We start from the raw sequence: 18,907 nt of genomic DNA on the forward strand, positions 1-18,907 counted from the left end.
CACGTTGCTCCTGGTCTATCTAGTGGTCCGTGTCTGGTGATGTGATTATTATGTTTTAGGGCGCCTTTAAACCAGAGCAGGTGCTCTTGGTAATTTAGTGGGATTTCAACGTCCTCGAAAGGAGTGTATTCATCCGGGGGTTCCTCTATTTTGTAATAGTGGAATTTGTGTGTTACAGCGTTTGCTGCTGGAAAGTTTATCCATGAATAGAATAACTCTGTCTGCCGATATTCATGGGCCTCTACCACGAATATGACTGTACCACCTCGTGATGTCAGTCCATTTTCTATAAGTTTAAGAGTTATAGTTTTTCTTATGTTGACCAGAATGAGTATAGCATTCGGGTCATTCTGTAGGAGACTTGTGTCATCCTCTAGGAGTTGAGCTGCTATTCTAGCTGCATCCCTTTAGTCCTCACTTTCCGTCATTTTTACTGACAGAAAGGTTTTTGTTGCAGATCAAGTTTCAAGGAAACAAAGATTAGGTGCACAATATTTTGGAACACTGTATCCTTCAATGTTGACTAAACCAAAAACTATACATAGGAGTCCCCTCCTACTAAGTTCCGGCGGATTTTAACCTTTTACCCACTCCAGACGTCTATTGGAGTTTTTACGGGAAAAGGGGTCTGTGTGAAAAAGCACGACTGAGTTACTCTAACGTCTTGCGTTAGATTTATCGCCTTACCAAACGTTGGGCGCCATGTAGTGTAGTTCCTATATTCCCAATAGGCTCTGCGCATTGGAATAATATAAACAGCAGTGTAGACGTAGGACTGAGGTCATCTAGGTCTCTACTGACTATATTAGACTTAAGGTTTGCCAGCTAGCTCAGAGGTCACTTGAAACTTTCTCGAATAAACGAGGAGGAGTTTAACCTCCCTGGATAGACAAGAAGGGATTAGCTTCTGACAACCATACAACATGACAACTTTGCTCCCTCAGAATAAGAGTGTATCTCCAGAGTTGTGTGAAAACAATAGACAGCTATTTCACTCAGTCAATCGTGCGTACTTAGTTTCACCAGAGTGCAGAGAAAAGAGAGACGGGCGTTTTCAATAAAAGGTGAAATTTATTGAGCAGTCTTCTTTCTCATGCAAGAGAAATGAGTTGCCACAATTGCAATACTCATAGTAAAGTAAAGTGCGTACAGTAAAAGGAGTATTATGAAATAATACTGTAAAAGCGTTGATATGGTTTCTTAGCCATAAGATATTAAAATGGATAAAACCTATACATACATATATACATTGACTAACATACTCAACTGGTGCTTCTAACTACGCCTACCCCGGTGTACCTGACCTAAGCCTAATACGTGGGAAGGAGTAAATAAGTAGCAGTTTAAGTTAAGTTGGTTTTGCCAAGAATCTGAATCAAGAATTCTCTGTAAGGGTTTAGTCAGCTCCGTACCTGGGTAATAGAAAGCAGGAGGTCTTGTATCTCTCTTTCAGGGCTCGATATCCCAGCAGCCCGCGAAGGTATCTGGAAACACCGGAGCTGGATTTCTCGGCTGGAGAAAAGACAGCGTCTCTCTCAGTGCGTCAAAAGAAGGGGCAGCGTCCGTGGGCTCTCGCATCAGCTGGGCTCTCGGGCAAGTAGATAGCTGCACTGCTCCAAAACCACCACCGTGTATTTGCTTAAGGCAATGTTGGTATATTTATACCTGAAAGGTGCCGGGTTTTTACGTGAGGTGGGACATGAGACGTTAATCAGGATGTCACCAAGAACTGGCAGTTCTTGCAGTGCTCACCGGAGTTCTATGACAAATCAAAACAAAAGCCATGGGGAATTCCCAGGTTGCTGGAGGTTTGGTTTGTTTAGAGAACTCGTTGTACTCTCCAGGGTCCAGGGAAGTAGCCTTGCTTAATGTGGACGGCCTGTGCTACGACGAATGTATTTGATTCTTATGCCTTTATGAGGATATTATTTAATATAACCACACAAGGGCATAAATCAGGAACATCGATTTAGGATCCTAGATAGAACTACAACAGAATAAACCGGGATTTAAAGCAGTGTCTGACAGCTAGAGTTATAGGCACTGGCAGGAACTGGCTCGCCCAAATCAATAGCGTGCAGCGTGCCCTAAATAATCTCCCTAGAAGGTCTCTGGGTGGGCGGACCCCATACGAAATGCTCTTGGTATCAAAATGTTCGTACCGGACCTTGACGGTCTAGACTCAGTGGCTGTTGCCGCCTCCTTTGACGTAGATGAACATTGCAATGTTTTACAGGATCTACAAGAGACAGTCTTGCAAAGGAACATTTGCCCTGCACGTCTGAAGCTGAGTTGCAGATTCCGGTAGTTGGCTGGCTACCACAAGTCGGAGGACTGGTTCGAGAGAAAATCGAGAACAAAAAAGAGTTTGGTCCATCTTATCGAGCTCCAGTTCCAGTGCTTGGTGTAAAGGGCACAAGAACAGTTGTATTACCTCCACTTCCAGGTCGTAAAGAAAAGAGGTATATCTCAATTGACAATGTCAAACTACACAGAGTGGCCGATTCTTCATAGTATGACTCCGGCGGTCTCATGTCCTGCGATGCTGAGAAATTCTGTTTTGGCCCCTGCTCCTGATCCCGGGCCTGTAGTTGAACTCGAGTTACCCGCAGTGTCCAGTCCTTTGTTAAGTTCAGTTCCGGGTGCTCGCCATGATGAAACTGACTATACTTACCCCACTGACTTATCGATGCCTGATTTACAGACACGCTTGGCTACAGAATCCAGATTTTCCTTTGACACTGACTCTCACACATCGAAGAAGCCTTCCAAAATTTCTGTTTTGATAACACTTTTAAAAAAAACATTTTTTGATTCCACCTTGGACATACATTTGGTTGGTGCTTTTTTCTATTTACTAGTTCATGTCCATAGGATTTGTGGTATTTTTTTTTGTTTTGTCAACGGACATTATGTCGAGGAAAGAACTTGCATTCTCCCACTTAATGGAACTTTGGCTCCGCATTCTTTGTCTCACATATGGAAGAGGGACCTGTCTTACGTTAACATCACGGCCTGGCCTGTCCTGGATGGGATTGTTTGGGATGCTGTTAAGTTTCAGATCCATGGACCCACTGAAGTTATAAATGTCCCGAATGTACTTAGAGTTTCTATGGGGGATGTGGTTAAACAAAATATACGTTCTGATGATTGGGATGTTCAGGCCGTGGAGGCATTGTTTTCTGATTTAAAGTATTATGCTGCCTTCGATGCTGAAGATTTATATTTAGAATCTGCTAATTATGGTGATTTGTATTGTTTCCAACATTATGGCAATCATTTCCTGCATAAAGCTAATACCAGGAGGAATACTGTTAACTATACACAATAGGAACATTGTCCAGCTCCTGTACAAGGCAGTTCTGCTTCCTTTTTGAAGAAATTCACTTATTTCACTGATTTTAATCAGTCTAATCCTAATGCATTTTATTTTAAACTGTCTGAGAAGTCCATATCCAATGTTAGACTTACTGACACAAAACTATTGTATTCGAAGTCCTTTCTTGACCAATTGGCTATTGGAGGCTACGAGGTGTGGAAGGAAAATATTGACCTTAAATCTGTTTGGGGTTCTAGAGCCTGGTAAGTACAGGGTACAGAGGCTTTGCACCGTGCATGTCTCGTCCCAGACCACATGTTGTTTTTGAATTCGACTATTTCACAAACGACTTGCTTTGGATTGGCTACTGTTAAAAAATTAAATGCACCTTCATTCCCTGAATTGGAAGAATACTCCGGTTGGAATAATGTCACTAGATTCTCAATCCGAGATTTGCAAACTATGTTGCTTAATTCTTCCTTTAATATATCCAGTCTGGATCTTGAGGGTTGGTTAGTTTGGCACAGAAGTGCTGATTCTTGTCAGCATAATTTTCTGGGTTTGGACCCTGGCTATAAACAGGTCAGAGTGGATCCCCGTTTTGAAAGTGGCCATTCGGTAACTACCTATTCTGTAGGCAAATTATGTCAGAATTGGCTCAAACATTCCACTTTGGCGTCAGTAAAACTGCATTTATCGAAACTGACTGATGATGTTGATTTGAATGATTTTGTGAAAGGCCCGGCAAGCGGCAGATCTAAGAGATGGATATATGCTATTTACAACGAAGTCTGAAAATTGTCCCAGATTGAGGCAGCTACCCACATTAGAGCTATAGATCAAGCTAATCTAGAGAAAGTGCTAGCAGTTGTAGATAATAGTATTAACACTTTGTCCTCACGCATTTACACATTAGATAATATTGTTTCATCTGTTGTTGATATTGTGCAAGATGATGTGTCAACTCTGTTTCATGGACAAAATCAATTGCGTTCTATTATGCAGTTTGCCTGGACGTTACAAACTCTTAAGGCTGGTCGAGTGCCATGGCATTACATGAATACCTCGTCCTTATTTGCACTATTTAATTTGACTGACAAGCAGCGTTTGATGTGAATGAAAGATGCCACTATTTCCATGTTACATATTGAAAGTTTAGAACCTTTACCATTCTCTGTGGCAGAGGCCAATGCAGCTACATGGCTTATACATGGCTTAATCACACTGCCTTTCGCTTTGTTTCGCTTTCAAAATTGCATGAAATATTATGCTATAGGTAGATATGAACCGTTAGGAACAGCATTCCTCAATGAAGCATGGTCGCTTCCATTTACATATAGGTGCACTAGAGAGGGTAAAGAAGTTTTTCTCAATGGTGAAGATTGCACTGAAACCCCATACCATTCTTTAATGTGTAGACATATTCAATTGCATGGTTCTTGTAACCAAGAAGAGCCGAATTTAGCCTGTGTGTTGAAAGGTACACCAGTTCCCGCTATCGTGCCCACGTTTACTTTACTGGCAAACGGTAGTTATTTACTTTTAAATAATGAAGATTGTTGTGGTATGGTGGCTGGTATTAGTTATGTGATAACAGTCAGCAAGCGCGTAACTTGCTGTAAGAATGTAATGTATCCACCCCCGCATGGAAAACTGGATGTTTCCATCTGGCCTACGATTCCGACCTTGAAAGCAGAGTTCAATAAGATGAGTCGAATAAGAGCTCTTTTGTCTCAAAAAGAAGCGGCTCTCACATCTGCTCGTGAGACGTTTGTCCTTCACGTGGCCAACACCCGCACAGAGGTGCATGCTTTATTAAACACTGATTTGCCCTTGCATTTCTTTGAGTTAGTTAACACTATTTTTAATGCGCCCTCCACCACAGGCCTTGCGCACTTTTTTAAAGTAGTATGCGGGGGCCTACTAAGTTCCTTTCGTGCAATTTTTGGCGTGATATCTGCTTTCTTGCATTCTATTTTCTCGAGCCTTTTTGGTGGATTTCCCTTACTTTTAGCTCTGGCAGCAGGCGGATTGCTTTTATTCTGTTTATTCAGAAATGGATGCCCATCATGCCCAACACGAAGAGGTGTCGCGGCTGTCAATCCTGAATAATAGGATGCTTACTTATTTTGGAGCACTGCCTTTGGCGACTTTAAGCGCAGCATTTGGATTATCGTTTCGATTTTCCTATTTCACGTGTGTCCAGCCGGTGTTTCATTGCCTGAGCTGCGATTTCGACTGGGCCTTGGATTTGTGTCTCTGCAATTCGGTGTCTCCCGATGTGGATTATAACCAGCTCATGGGCCCCGTAGTTGCTCACGATCTGCTTTGTTCTGGCGGAGGGATTATGGCCATTGCAGCGATGAATGGAGTCCTGAGTCGTTGGAATATATTCGCAGCGGCGCAAGATTTCTTGGCACACAGCTTTATTGAGAACTCACCAAGTTGTCCTCTGATGGTCCTAGAGGCTCCGGTGATTGAGGAACATGTATGTTCGTTCCCACTTTTTAATTGGATGGCTGACCTTTTCTCGGATGATAACAGTGACTTCCTGTTGGAGGCGGTTGCTGCATATTTCGCTTATTCTTTGATGGACTGAGATGTTCATTTGCTTAACTCTCTACCACGACCTGGTTCACGGCATGGATATCGACTGTTTTCTGTTATGACCTTATATTTTTTCAAGAATTATGGGGGGTTTTTTGCCCACGCCTATTGGCTTTGAAATTTTGAAGAAGTTGAAATTGACCGTTTTTCTTAGATTTTTTAGAATCATGTTTTTTCCAATGCAAATTTAGGACTGTTATTGACTATCGTTCTTGAACTCTGCTTTCCGAAATTTGCCCCTTATCTTATCTTATCCATGCTTCGATCAAGGGAGGGTGTCATAAGGAGTGCATTTGCCTTTATACTGTGTTAAATTAGCATGAGCTTGTTAGTAGCTAAACGCCAATTTATTCTTTCTGTTGCTTTGCACACGGCACATGATATTATAAATGTTTAGGGTTTAGCAGAATATTTTGCTTCACACGAGAATAATATGTTTTTCATACAGTATCTGTCTAGCTTGGTAAGCTATGTCTGCATAGTGAGTGCTGCGACCCTCAAGGTTACTTCAACACAGTAGTTGTTTTTTAGTCTGATCAGCGCACGTTCTAGACATAACACATATACAGCTGTGGGTGGCTCGAGTTTTCAACGTGTTTAATATGGCACTGCGTAGAGCATGTGGCAGCAGCCTGACGAACCTTCGCATGCTGAGAGCTGGTGTAGAATATGATGTGATCTCATTCTACTAAGAACCTAAGGTATTGGGCCGCCCTTGTAATCCCAAGAGACCTTCTATAGATATAATACAATATACTAGCAAGGGAGGGTAAGAAATAGGTGCCTTTAGCCTTCTGACCATTAGCATTTAACATGCTTTCTCCTTTTGTATTCTATGGAATTGTAACTATGCTGATAACCTTGTTTCTGATAATATGTTTGCTTGAATTATCTAAGATACTGTACCTGAGAGCACAGCATTAGAAATAAATGTTTCCAAATAGACGTGTCCTCATTCACTCTCCGTTTTGGGCTGATTAGTGAGTATAACGAAAGAGTGTTCATGTGTTCCACGTTTCCTGAGGTGTACTAAGTCCATGTTCTGGGTTGTCTAAGTATTGGGGATTTGTAAGACCCAATAAGACACTGGTTGCTAGTCTGGGAGGGGATTTTGGATACCAAGGTGAGTTTTGGTACACCCTAATTCACTGAGGTTCCAAGTCTTTGCGCACAGTTCTGCGTCGAAGCGGAATCCCTGCGACATGGCGCCCTAACGATGGTGGTCTTATTGCATGACACTTGAGTAGTACTTCTGTCGGTCCTTAACCCCTTCATTATTGTTTCCGGATAACAGTGGTGTCGGTTAAACCTACCTATAGTTATATAGGTCTTTCAAGCTTGAATCTTTTCAAACGGTTTTCTTTTGAATTACACCCAGCTGTGCTACATCGTTTTTATTGTACCTCTTTCTTCCTGTGTCGCTATGGTACCCTAATTCACTGAGGTTCCAAGTCTTTGCGCACAGTTCTGCGTCAAAGCGGAATCCCTGCGACAGTCCAGCCTGGATGTCAACATGGCATGGAATGTGATTTTCCGGCACGCTTCTGGTAGTAGATGCAGAAATTTACGCAGATTTCTGAGTTTGCTGAAGCAGGTGGCAGTCATCTGCTGTATCTGAGCCGAGAATGACAGATCAGACTCCCACTTCACACCATGATTTTTTATACTGTCTGCAGGGGACGGGATGGGGCCATTACCCCAGGCCGCCAGAGAGCCAGTGCTAGAGGTGACTCTTTCCTGAAAAACATCCCCTCCGTCTTTCCTGCATTGATTTTCAGGTTGTTGTTATTCATCCACAACACAATATCTTTTAGGCAGCCTTTGAAGCTCCGGAATGAGTCATTGGATTGCTATTTAAAAGAGAAGAGCAACTGGGTGTCATCTGCATATTAAATTGCCTTATCCTCCCAGCTGGCTATCGGAGAAAAGAGCAGAGCCAGGTATAGATTAAACTGGAGAGGGCTCAACGCTGATCCCCGAGGGACTCCATACCAAAGAGGTTTCGGCTTTGACACAAATCATGTAGTGAGACCTTCTGGGAGCGGTTGCTTAGGAAGGAATTCAGCCATGCCAGTACCGTACCCTCTATGCCTGTCTCCTGCAGTCTCTGAGACATCAAAGTATGGTCAACAGTGTTGAATGTCGCTGATAGATCCAGGGGCACCAACATAGCGGATGCCCGAGTCCACCGCCAGCCTCATCGACTCAGCCATCCAAGAGTGCCATCTCAGTACTGAAACCTGATCTAAAGCCAGATTGGGTATCATGTAGGCTGCCTTTGCTCTCAATGAAGTTGCTTAATTAAAAAGAATGGAATGAGGATTGGAAAGGCCAGACCCAGGATTGTTATGTTAAGCCACAGACTCATGCAGTGGAGTCACAGTAATATGTAAAAAAAAAAAAAGCACCTACAGAATATTCAATTACCACTGTCAAAGGTGTAGAAATACCACCAAGCGCCTCGCCTCCACGTGCTCAGGGGCGTAACACAGGGCCCCGCAGGCCCCGCGGTGCGGGGGGGCCCCGGCCCCTCACGCTCCTCCAGGGGCCCCCTCACAGTCAGCGGAGGGAGACAGCTGCAGTGCAAGCAAGCCTCAGTCTTCGCAAATAAAATGGTGCTCAAGTTAACTGCACGCACTGCCTGAGGCCTCCACAAGTCCCCATAAATTAAACTGTACACACACACCACTCTAACTATTTAATTAATAAATGAATTAAATAGTGTGCAGTCCGTACGCCCGTACTCATAATTAAATGGTGCATCTGCGTGCGTAGTGCGCGTCTACGGGGTGGGGGGGGGGCTGATGCCACAGTCAAGCGCATTGTAATTAAAAGTGCGCGTGATTTGTACCAGTACTGACTCCTGAGAAGGGTGCAGCCGCGCCAGGATAATTATACTAGAGTACTACTAGTACCAGCCCCTGCCTGGCGGCTACGCTCGTCCTGTCTTCTGCTGCAGGTGAGTGTCGTGTCGTGAGTATGTCCGAAGCAGGGCAGGAGTAGTGGTCCGAAACGCAAGATACTCCGCTGGTGGTGTGGTGCCGCTCACCGTCTCGAGGTCGGAGTGGAGAGACTCAGAGAGGTGGGTGGTGGCAATGGAATCCTGCTATGGGCCCCCCCCTGCCACTCCACTCCACTGCAAATTTCTCCTGTTCGTTACACTTTTCGCAGCGCACTTTTAAAGCGCTGCAAAAAAGTATAACGAACAGAAGAAATATGCAGTGACTGGAATCTGAGCTGAGGCCGGAGGCGGGCAACCAGGCCACTCAGCCAGCAGGCGGCGGCTGGTGACATTTTACAGTGGTGGGCGCAAACTGATTTTCAAGTGCGGGCCCCAGGCCACTCAGGCCGGCGGCGACCCCCCCCACATACACAACACTCAAAGAAATGTATTCACACATGCATACACACAAACACATCCATTCACAACACTCTCCACCAAACATTCATGCATACACGCACGCTCGCACCAAACACTTTAAAATAAAAGAAAAACACACACTTTTACCTTGCTGCCGGTCCCGGTCCGCGCCACCTCTGGGCTCTGCTCCCCACACGTCACAGGCTCACAGCGCCCCTGGCCAATCCTGGCGCCAGGGGCACAGGTACCTTTTCGCCCTCAGCACGCCCAATAGGGCTCCTGATGGGCATGCGCAACGCCGCAAAAACACAAGTGCGCATGCGTGGGCACAGGTAAAAATTCACCCTCCGTCCCCACGCATGCGTACTTGTGTTGCCGCCTGTACAATCATGTCAATCAATCAACATGACGCCCGCCCGGCGGTCTGACGTCATGTTGATTCATTGACATGATTGTCATGAGGGAGCTGCGGGCGGCGTCGGGCGGGGAGGGCTACGCCCCACTCCCCAATGGACGAACCGCGCCTGTCAGCCAGCCTCCGCGGTAATTACCCACTGCCGCAGCAGCTCACGGCCCGCCTGCAAAGCTGAGAGGCAGCATTCAGAGAGAGTGCAGACCGGACCTGCTTGGCTCAGACGCATGCAGGCCGGGGCCCCACTTTCCGGCCGGCCCAGCTCAGCAGAGCTCACCCCTAGTCGGGCCTGGCATTAATTAACAGTCCAGCGAAGTACATACTGTGATAGGCACACTATTCATAAAGGTGAGCTGTGTGTACTGCAGGACGTTTCAAAACTACAGTTTACCGTGTATTTCCTTTATTAAAAATAACTTTTCGTTTAGTATTCAAGGAATATATGGCGTACAAATAACTACATCATGGCACTAATGGGTAATTCCTTCCGAACTGAAAACATGCCTATTAATGGCTTATTCAGAACCGGGAGCTTGGAATCCAGTTAAGGCACAGCATGGAATTTTTTTTTTAATTTAATCCCCAAGCAATGCGTCTTCAGCCTTTCACCCCTCCAAGGTCGACACACAAAGACTGTTGAGTAAAGTAGTCATAACATCTGATAGGAAAAAGATACAATTCTTAGACAGGTAGCCCTAGAAGACAAAAGCTATCCAGCTACCAATTCATACCTACCATTTTTCCTAGTTCCACAGGCGATTTGTTAGTATGGTCCTGGGTTTTCCTTAGAATTTTGGGACTTGTAGGCCTATTTTTATTTTGGGTTAAATAAGATTACAAGTCTAAGAAGAAAAAAAGGAACTTACCGAACTAGCCACAAATGGACTTGGGACACTTGGCACCTATATAGTTGTTAAATGTAACCTATTCCATTTGTGACATGTTCAACCTGCCCTTGTTTCCATTTCAACTTTATGTTCTGGTGTTTATAGTTTCGGTATCCTTTGAAAAATATGGGTCCTTTCTAATCTTACATACAAAGTATGGTTGATAAAAAAAATAACAGACCTGGCTGAAGCTGTGGCATGTAGCTCCCAATTACTTGAAAGCTATGATAGGGAATCTGCAATGAGGGCATTTGTAAATTGCGCCGTTTTAGGGGAGGTAGCAAATATTGCATCAGAGTGCTGAAGTTCCCCCAGTCCACGAGTGACTAGCTTACCCAGTCTTTTACTTTACATTCTGGGACTTCCAGTGTTGATTGTATAATGGAATAAAGAGGACAACAGGCCTCCGAAGGCAAAGAGTATACCTAGACTGTATGAGTCTAGACTGTATGAGTTACTTGCACACTGACCTAGGAATAAGGAGCGCTCCATCACTTCCTTTGGCTTAGGGTGACGTACATCCCTTGTCTGGCCATATATTACACTTGTTTTGTACACTGTATATAGGTGGCATTAATTAGCGACTATTGGTTATTTTTCAGATACAAACTGACGCCAAGAAACTAAGGGATGTACAATCAGTCAATTGTCAGATATTTCCATTTGTTTGACACCAGATGTAACTACCAAAGCCATTTGCGTAACTAAGATTAATTTTGCCGCTCCACAGGTTGCATGTAGTGTTTACAAAAGTCGTGAATTTTCACTTGCTACTTGATTTAATCATGATGTAATTTTATGGTAGAGCAAACATCTCAGTGATGTGGAGTGGGCATTCGAATGGGGGTGGGGGGTGCCTTGAAAAATAGTGGAAAACCTGCAGTGTGCAGTTATTTGCAAAGTTTGGAACGCATTCCCAACCTTGATCTAGTAGAGGGTTTACCCATGTTAAGGGTAGGAATAAATAGCTATCCAGTGTGGGGATGGGCAGGGAGCAACCGTTGATGTATTTGGAGAACATAAATTTGACATGGGTTTAAATTATCTATATCCAAATTGGTAATGTGGAAGGAACACCTACATTTATGGGGCTGGGGGGAAGTTTCTATTTGCTTCCAAGAAAAGTTACACACTTTGTTCACTTTCCTTTAGTGTTCTAGTTAAGTACTTGTTTTATAATTTTTGTAATTCCCTAACCTATTGCTAAGTAAACTTTGCACTTCGAGTAGGAGAGAGATGGAATTCACAATATAAACATTCGGCTTAAAGACTGACGTGGGCAACTGTTGGGGGTGACTATTTGAGATGGATATTGGTGGGAGCTACACTGTGAGCCAACGGACCGTGAGGAGCGCTATGATAAAAAGGGTGATGGGTGGTCCTGAATAGTGTCTGGTCATGGTCATAGGTTTCTTTGAATGACTTTTTCTTCAGTACCTTGTTGAGGATGAAAGTTTGGTGGTGACTTGAAGGATGTGGTGCAAGGAATTCCAAAAAGCATCCCCTGAGCTCTCACTGTTTTCCGCATGCTGCTTTCATCTGCATGTGGGTCTATTGAAGGACTAGTGCTGCTTGACCTCAGGTTGTTTCCTGATTTACATTTGAGGTCAAGTTACCGAGATAGAAAGGACCATATACTTGAAATTATTTGTATACATTACCTTTGAATGTAATTCTTAGTTTAATGGAAAGCCAGTGCAGTTCCTTCAAGGCAGGAGGTATAAGACTATTAGGATTAAATGATGCTCCTTGGAGACTTGTGTGGATGTCATTGTAGCTCATTGACATCCTGCATTCATCATTAGGTAGCGCAGCCTTTTTGGCTGGCTGTGCATCAAGCAGTTTAGAGTCATATTTCTTTAAATTTCAGTTGATTCGTGTCACAGATGTGTCTTACACCTGTCTTTACTTACTGTCTTAAATTCTTTGTTCTAAATTGACGTGAGGCCCATTGCCAGTCTGACAAGTGGCATCAATAAATGAGTTAACAGAGATGTTAGCGTTTATAAAGCAAGTTAATATTAAAATATTAAATGCGTTGTTAATTACATGAGACCAGAACAAAACATTGCTAAATGATTTATGATAAACCCTTAGTGGGTGTCTGCTGCACTTCAGACGAAGCTGGGCCAGACATACAGCCACGTAACAAGAGTGGGAGCAAAAAAGAGGGGTGGGGGTGCTTGAAGACAGAAAGGGGGAAAGGAGAGAGCGGAATGGAAGGAAGGACAGGTGGGGAGACGACAGTTAGGAGAGTAGAAGGGAGGGAGGAAGAAAGGAAAAGGGAGTGGTGGAGAGAAGAAAGGAGGGTGGAAGGTAAGTATGGAAGAATAGCTAGAAGAAAGATAAAGATGTGGTAAAGCAGAAATGAAGGAAGGAGAGAAGGAAGGAAGCTTGCAAGGAGATGGGGAGAGAGTGATAGGGCAAGGGAAGAAGACTGCAAGGGAGAAAGAGAAGGAACAAAGAAGGAAAAGAAGAATGGAGCTACAGAAAGGGTTGAGGGAGAAGGAAGAGAGGGGAAGAAATGGAAAGAGTGTAGAGTGAGAAGGGAAGTAGGAAAGAAGTGAATAAGAAAGGAAATAAAAGAAAGGTTGGAAAGAATGAGCAAAGGTCGGAGGGAGTGAATGTCGCCCGTTTTCAGTTGCCCATTGTGTAGCCTTTTAGTGTGGTAAGGGGTGATCCAAGGGCTCAGCGAGCGTACTTGCATTTTCTAACACTTATAAAGGCAGATTGAGGGTCCTATCGCCACAATATGGTGGTCAGCAGGAAGCTGATGGTGGGCCGCGCCGCCGGGGTGGGAGGGGGGGCATCCATGTGCTTTGCAGGGGGACCCCCTTAAGTTTTGTTACGCCATTGCACGTGCTAACATGGGGCGGAATGGTGTAAGCTGGTGCAGGCCATCATTGTGTGTTGGGAAGATGGTAGTCAGCCTGAAAGCGACCACACGCCTACTGCTCTCAGTCACCCGGGTGAAACTCCACTCTCTCAGACACAGTCACTCTTTGCTGCGTCCCGCCCTCCCTCTTGGCAAATACATATCTCTCAGGGGTTGCATTCAGCTGCCCTGCTGCTATGGAGTAAGTAGCCATACGGTGGCGCTAGAGTACAATCAATGAAGAGCTGTCAAAGCAGGTGATCGTGAGTACATAAACAGTAAAACGTTATTTTGGTTCAGATCACGAACATTGATGCCCAGGGGTGCTGTGCTTCAAACGCATCATGCTGGGTGGGGTCTTCAGAGGAGCCCCGGCCCGCGCTCCCTCAGTTTTATGTCAGCTCTGGAGAGGGCACGGTGCCATTTAACGTCCCGAGACAACATGCCCTTCACTCTCCTGCGTGAGGTGAGGTGATTGTTTCGGACCCCATCCCCCCGGGTCCCAGCTCAGCAGCAACTCTTACCGAAGAGCCCCGATACCTCACTTTGCTAAACAACTGTACGTCTGGGTATTTTGTTTTAAGCCTGCGTGAGTCGACCTACGCTCTTCTTTACTACAATGTGTGTCTTCATGCACTCTTCTTTCCTCCTCTTTCTTGTTTCAGTGATTCTCATCCTGGGTGTGTATTCATTACACCTGAGCAAGAGACACCTCTCTCTTCAGTCTGTCTGTCTCTCTCTCCCTTCCCCCCCAGTCTCCAGCCGCACCTCCTCTGGGTGTGTACTCACTCCTTCTCGTCTCCTCTTCTCTCCTCAGATGATTTCGTGTTCCAGTTCAAGGCTGAGTGTCAGTTCGTGAACGGCTCTCAGCAGGTCCGGTTCCTGAACCGCTGGGTCTACAACCGGCAGCAGTTCGTGCACTTCGACAGCGACCGCGGGTACTTCGTGGCGGACATGGAGGCGGGAGAGCCGAGCGCCAAGAAGTGGAACAGCGACCCGGCCATCCTGGAGCAGACGCGGGCCCAGGTGGACTCATTCTGCAGACACAACTACGGGGTGATGGAGGGCTTCATGGAGCAGCGGAGGCGTGAGTCACAGGGGGGGGGGGGGGACGGAGGGGGGGCCTGTGGTGGGGGGGAGAGAGTTATTCCCAGCGGGAGGGGGGAGAGTAAACGCTAACACGTACTCACAGGCATGCAACCACAGGGCAAGGTGAATCCCGAGGAGGTGTCCTAGGGGTGAAGGCTCTCGCCTCTTCATCACACAATAACGTGATACCGGCAGACACAACAAGCACTTGCAATGCAATAACGCAACCGGTCTCGCCTTTGGGACCTTATATGTATTTAGCTCTGCAGCACATTAGCCTGGGGGCTGAAACATCTACTGTTCTTTAACATGGAGGGAAAGTAAGCACCAAACGGCGAGACAAGCCAGGTATGGGAACACATGGAGAGAAATATTGCCTTTCAGCAGGAAGTGGTATAGTCCAAAGCTCTGTTTTTAATATACAATCTGGGCCTTTCGTAGTGATATCCAGTGGCGGCTGGTGACTTTTGAAAGTGGTGAGGTGTAAAAGTTGGATGTAAGCATTGTGCTGCCAGCGAGCCTGACCGTCATCAGGAGATGTTCAAAGGGGTTCTCATCACCACAGGAAGATTTTTTTTTTAAAACGGGACAAATGGTGTAATTTAACGCTTATTTGACAATACAAGAAGATTTATAAAGCAATTGTGAAGGTGCAGACTTGAAATATTTAAACACAAACAATTACTCCATATGTTAGAATTGTTCAACAGTTACTGTAGTGTGCAAATTGTACAGTGCAACAACCAAGGTGTTCAATCATCTTAACTGCACATAGGGTTGTCTCTGCATTGCATCTGGTTGCTAAAGCTGAAAATCTTCATGAAAAACCGCTGTGAGGTTAGTGTACCTCGTTATTTTATTAACCTCTGATTCTGACTTGTGAGAGGGAAGTGTGCAGAGCCAGCTGCGTACCAAGTAAGTGGGGGGCCCACAGCCAGGCCCTGGAGCTTGTTGTCAGCTGCTAATGTAGCCCACAGAGTAAGCCATCTCCCATGGGAGTAAGAAAGACGCCTCGTCTGCTAAGGGATGTATGTCAGTACAACGCGATCTTTTAGATCGCGGTACTTTACAACGCTGCCATTACAACGCAAGTCATTACAACGACTTGCGTTGCAGGGCGTGGATTGTGGAATATTATAATTTTATATTCCAGTCCACGTAACACTAGGGAAGGTGTTGGAATATAAAATTACAATATTCCTTAACCAAAGGTGTTGGAATATAAAATTACAATATTCCTTAACCAACAGCACCATCCAGCGCAAGTCGTAGTAACGACTTGCGTTGTAATGGCAGCATTGTTAAGGTAGTGCGGTGTAAACGCCGCGTTATAAACGATGTTCCCCATGCTAAGGGAGCGCAAAACCTGCTTATCGCCAAGCGGCCCTTGACACCGTGGAGCGCACTGCCTGCACAGCCTCTTTCAGAGCATTACTGTAAGCAGTGAAGCTGCATGGACAGGCCTTGTGGTGCCTGCCCCAACACTTCAAGGGAGCCCCCACTCTGCGGCTCGTGACATACTCTCTCAGGAAGGATCCTGCCTTTGTTAAAAGGTTTGCTTCCTGCCACTACTATCAACCTCTTGTCTTCAGGCAGGGAAGGCGTGCTTCTCTCGATTGGATTTAGAGACAAAAAGCCACCAAAATCAGAAAATACATGCAACAACAACAACAGTACATTTTGTTTTTAGTATGCACATTCCGGTGTTCAAACCACATTCCCTACTCTTGAATGGCAGGCGTGACTGCCTATGAAAGGCCTAATGGACAGTAATAAATACTAACTTGTATTTTCCACTGTCACCAAACTCAGTAATTATGAAACTTCTATGTGGGAACTGCCGAGCAGGACGCTCTTTTCAACTTAATGAGTGAAGTACTAGCAATGAACGCTGCGGCCTGAGCTAGAAACACAGCCTCCCCGACTGTTCCCTTTGATTCTCCATCTCATAGTCTCCCTGCTTTAAACCCCCGGTTGGTACCCATAAGACCACATCATCGGGCGCCTGTTTTCTGTGTTCTATCCCTCCTTACAGTTATACAGAAATGTATAGCTGGCTTTTTGAGATGCACATTTGAACAAAAAACAATAAGCGCAGAAACTACTATAGATTGTAATACCTTTCAGGGATATTTCCTAGAAAAAGTGGAGAACATCATCTCGGAAATAAAAAGTAATACGGTGAATGGACTTGTCCTACACCTTGATCTCCATAATTCCACGGACTGTACTATCGTGGAGTTTCCAGAGATTGATGTGTTGAGCTTGGAGCAATTGATGGGTAGAACTAAATCTGGTTCCCCAGCAGACCCGTGCCCCCCTTAGTGTATTTCGTGTGGCACGTCCCATTTTGGAGGAGCGTATCATTTCTCTCCTTAATAGATCTTTAGAAACGGGGTATCTACCTGTTGAATTTAAGGAAGCGCGAGTTAGGCCCCTGTTGAAGAAACCCGGCGCGGATCCTGTGGTCTTGAAGAACTATAGACCAATCTCCCAGCTGCCCTTTCTTTCTAAGATTTTAGAACGCATGTCCTGAAATTTCTATCTCTTCATGTGGAGTCTCATTGTTTACTCCACGAGCGACAGGCAGGGTTTCGAGCACATCACAGCACTGAGATGGTGATGCTCTCGGTGCTGGATGAATTAAGAGGCATGGCTGATATTAAGAAACCGAGCGCCCTGATTCTTTTAGATCTGTCGGCGGCGTTCGATACTGTAAGCCATGCCCTGCTCCTGGAAAGACTAGACAACTTCGGGGTTAAAGGCGTAGCTTTTAACTGGCTGAAATCCTTTCTTTTCGGAAGGACACAGAGGATACAACTGGGGGATCTGATATCAGACGTGGGGACTTTAGAGTGTGGGGTGCCTCAGGGCTCCGCATTGGCCCCACTACTGTTTAATCTATACCTTCAACCTCTGATTGCATCTCTGGCCAGTATGGGCTGCAGAGTTTTTAATTACGCTGACGATACTCAGCTTGTTCTGAGTATCGATAACACTGAGGCCGCGCAGCTTCAAGCCCAGAATATCCTGAGGTATACTGAAGGACTAGGCTAATTAAGGCCCAGCGGTGCCAGGGAACAACACCTATAACCTTCGTGGGATACCTGTTCCGGCGTACCAAAGACAGAGACACGGGACACTTCCTTCGGCGTCAAAGATCAGAGTTTATTACTGCAGGGAGGCAAAAGTCACTAGAAGTACAACAGCGTGTAGATTCTACGAGTCTGCTTCAAATTGCATATGTGAGTCGCTCTCTTTTATACAAGATTTTGCCATTGCACAACATGTGAACAAAAGGTTACATCCCAGTTCCCACAATAAACTTCAAAAGGGTCGCTTTCATGTTTTCAGAGCCCCGGAACATAATCACAGTAATATTACCGGTTCCCAACTGTAAAAGCACATCTTCCCACCATTAGGCACATTCCACTAGAGTTGTAAATGAGCAAGAGAAAAGAGACAAGAACAGCTGCTAGGAAGTCAGACACAACTAGAGAAAAGAGTGTGGGGTAGTATTGGAAACATGATCGAAGGATCAAAGAGCTTGATCCCAGCATATGCACGGCTGAAACAATAGGCCGGCACGGCAAGATTACCCTCAAGCTGAGCCATTTGCCTCTGCAGTGTCATTCCTCCGGTCATAAAGACTCATGAAAGGAATATGCGTCTTCCGTATGACTTGGGAACAGATGGGGTCATGAGGCGAACAGTTGCCTGTTCGCTGACTACGTGAGGGCAAGAAACAAAATGGATGCCGTATCTAAAATGGAACCCGAGGGTTCAGGTAAGAAAACACGTAATTTAGGCGAACCGTGTCAAGTAGTGTAGCGAAAACGCGTACACTTACCGAACTCGCCATTTACGGTTCATAGATACCAAACTCGTCCATGTTCGGCAATGCCCAAAACACCGTAACAATTTTCACGGAACCTCAGACGCTCCTTTTGCCCTCATGTAGGCAAGCACTAGTCGGAATCATAATCGATCTCGATGTTCATCAGATCATTCAGATGTTGCTGAAACATTATTCTATCCATCAATGCCTCTTTGGTAACAGATGGCCTTCTTATACACGTTGTAGCACAAAGGCCACATAAGGCAGGACCACACTGTACACAAAGACAACACGTGAACAGGAACGTCACAACAACCCCTAAAATCATCAGAATCTTCCAACCCCAGGTCGACAACAGGCCCCAAAACCATCCTAGAGGCGTCCAATTTCCCTCGTCCACGTGTATGGACTCCGAGATTTTGTGCAACTTGGAGATGGCTTGATAAACCGTTGGAGCGTTATCAGGTATGAATATGCAGCAGCTCGAATGGATGACCTTGCACACACCTCCTCTATCTG

At 45.3% G+C, this 18,907-nt stretch overlaps 1 protein-coding gene across 1 annotated transcript in view; it reads left to right on the top strand.

Annotated features, from left to right (window-relative positions):
• Window positions 1-18,907, top strand: part of LOC144754067 (SLA class II histocompatibility antigen, DQ haplotype C beta chain-like) — a 262,962-nt gene that overhangs the window by 120,538 nt on the left and 123,517 nt on the right. The window contains exon 2 of the mRNA XM_078641590.1: window positions 14,279-14,548. Coding sequence (XP_078497716.1) covers window positions 14,279-14,548 — 270 coding nt within the window. The remainder of the gene's footprint in view (window positions 1-14,278; window positions 14,549-18,907) is intronic.

This window comes from Lissotriton helveticus, chromosome 5_1, assembly GCF_964261635.1.
Source record: "Lissotriton helveticus chromosome 5_1, aLisHel1.1, whole genome shotgun sequence".
Lineage (NCBI taxonomy): Eukaryota > Metazoa > Chordata > Amphibia > Caudata > Salamandridae > Lissotriton > Lissotriton helveticus.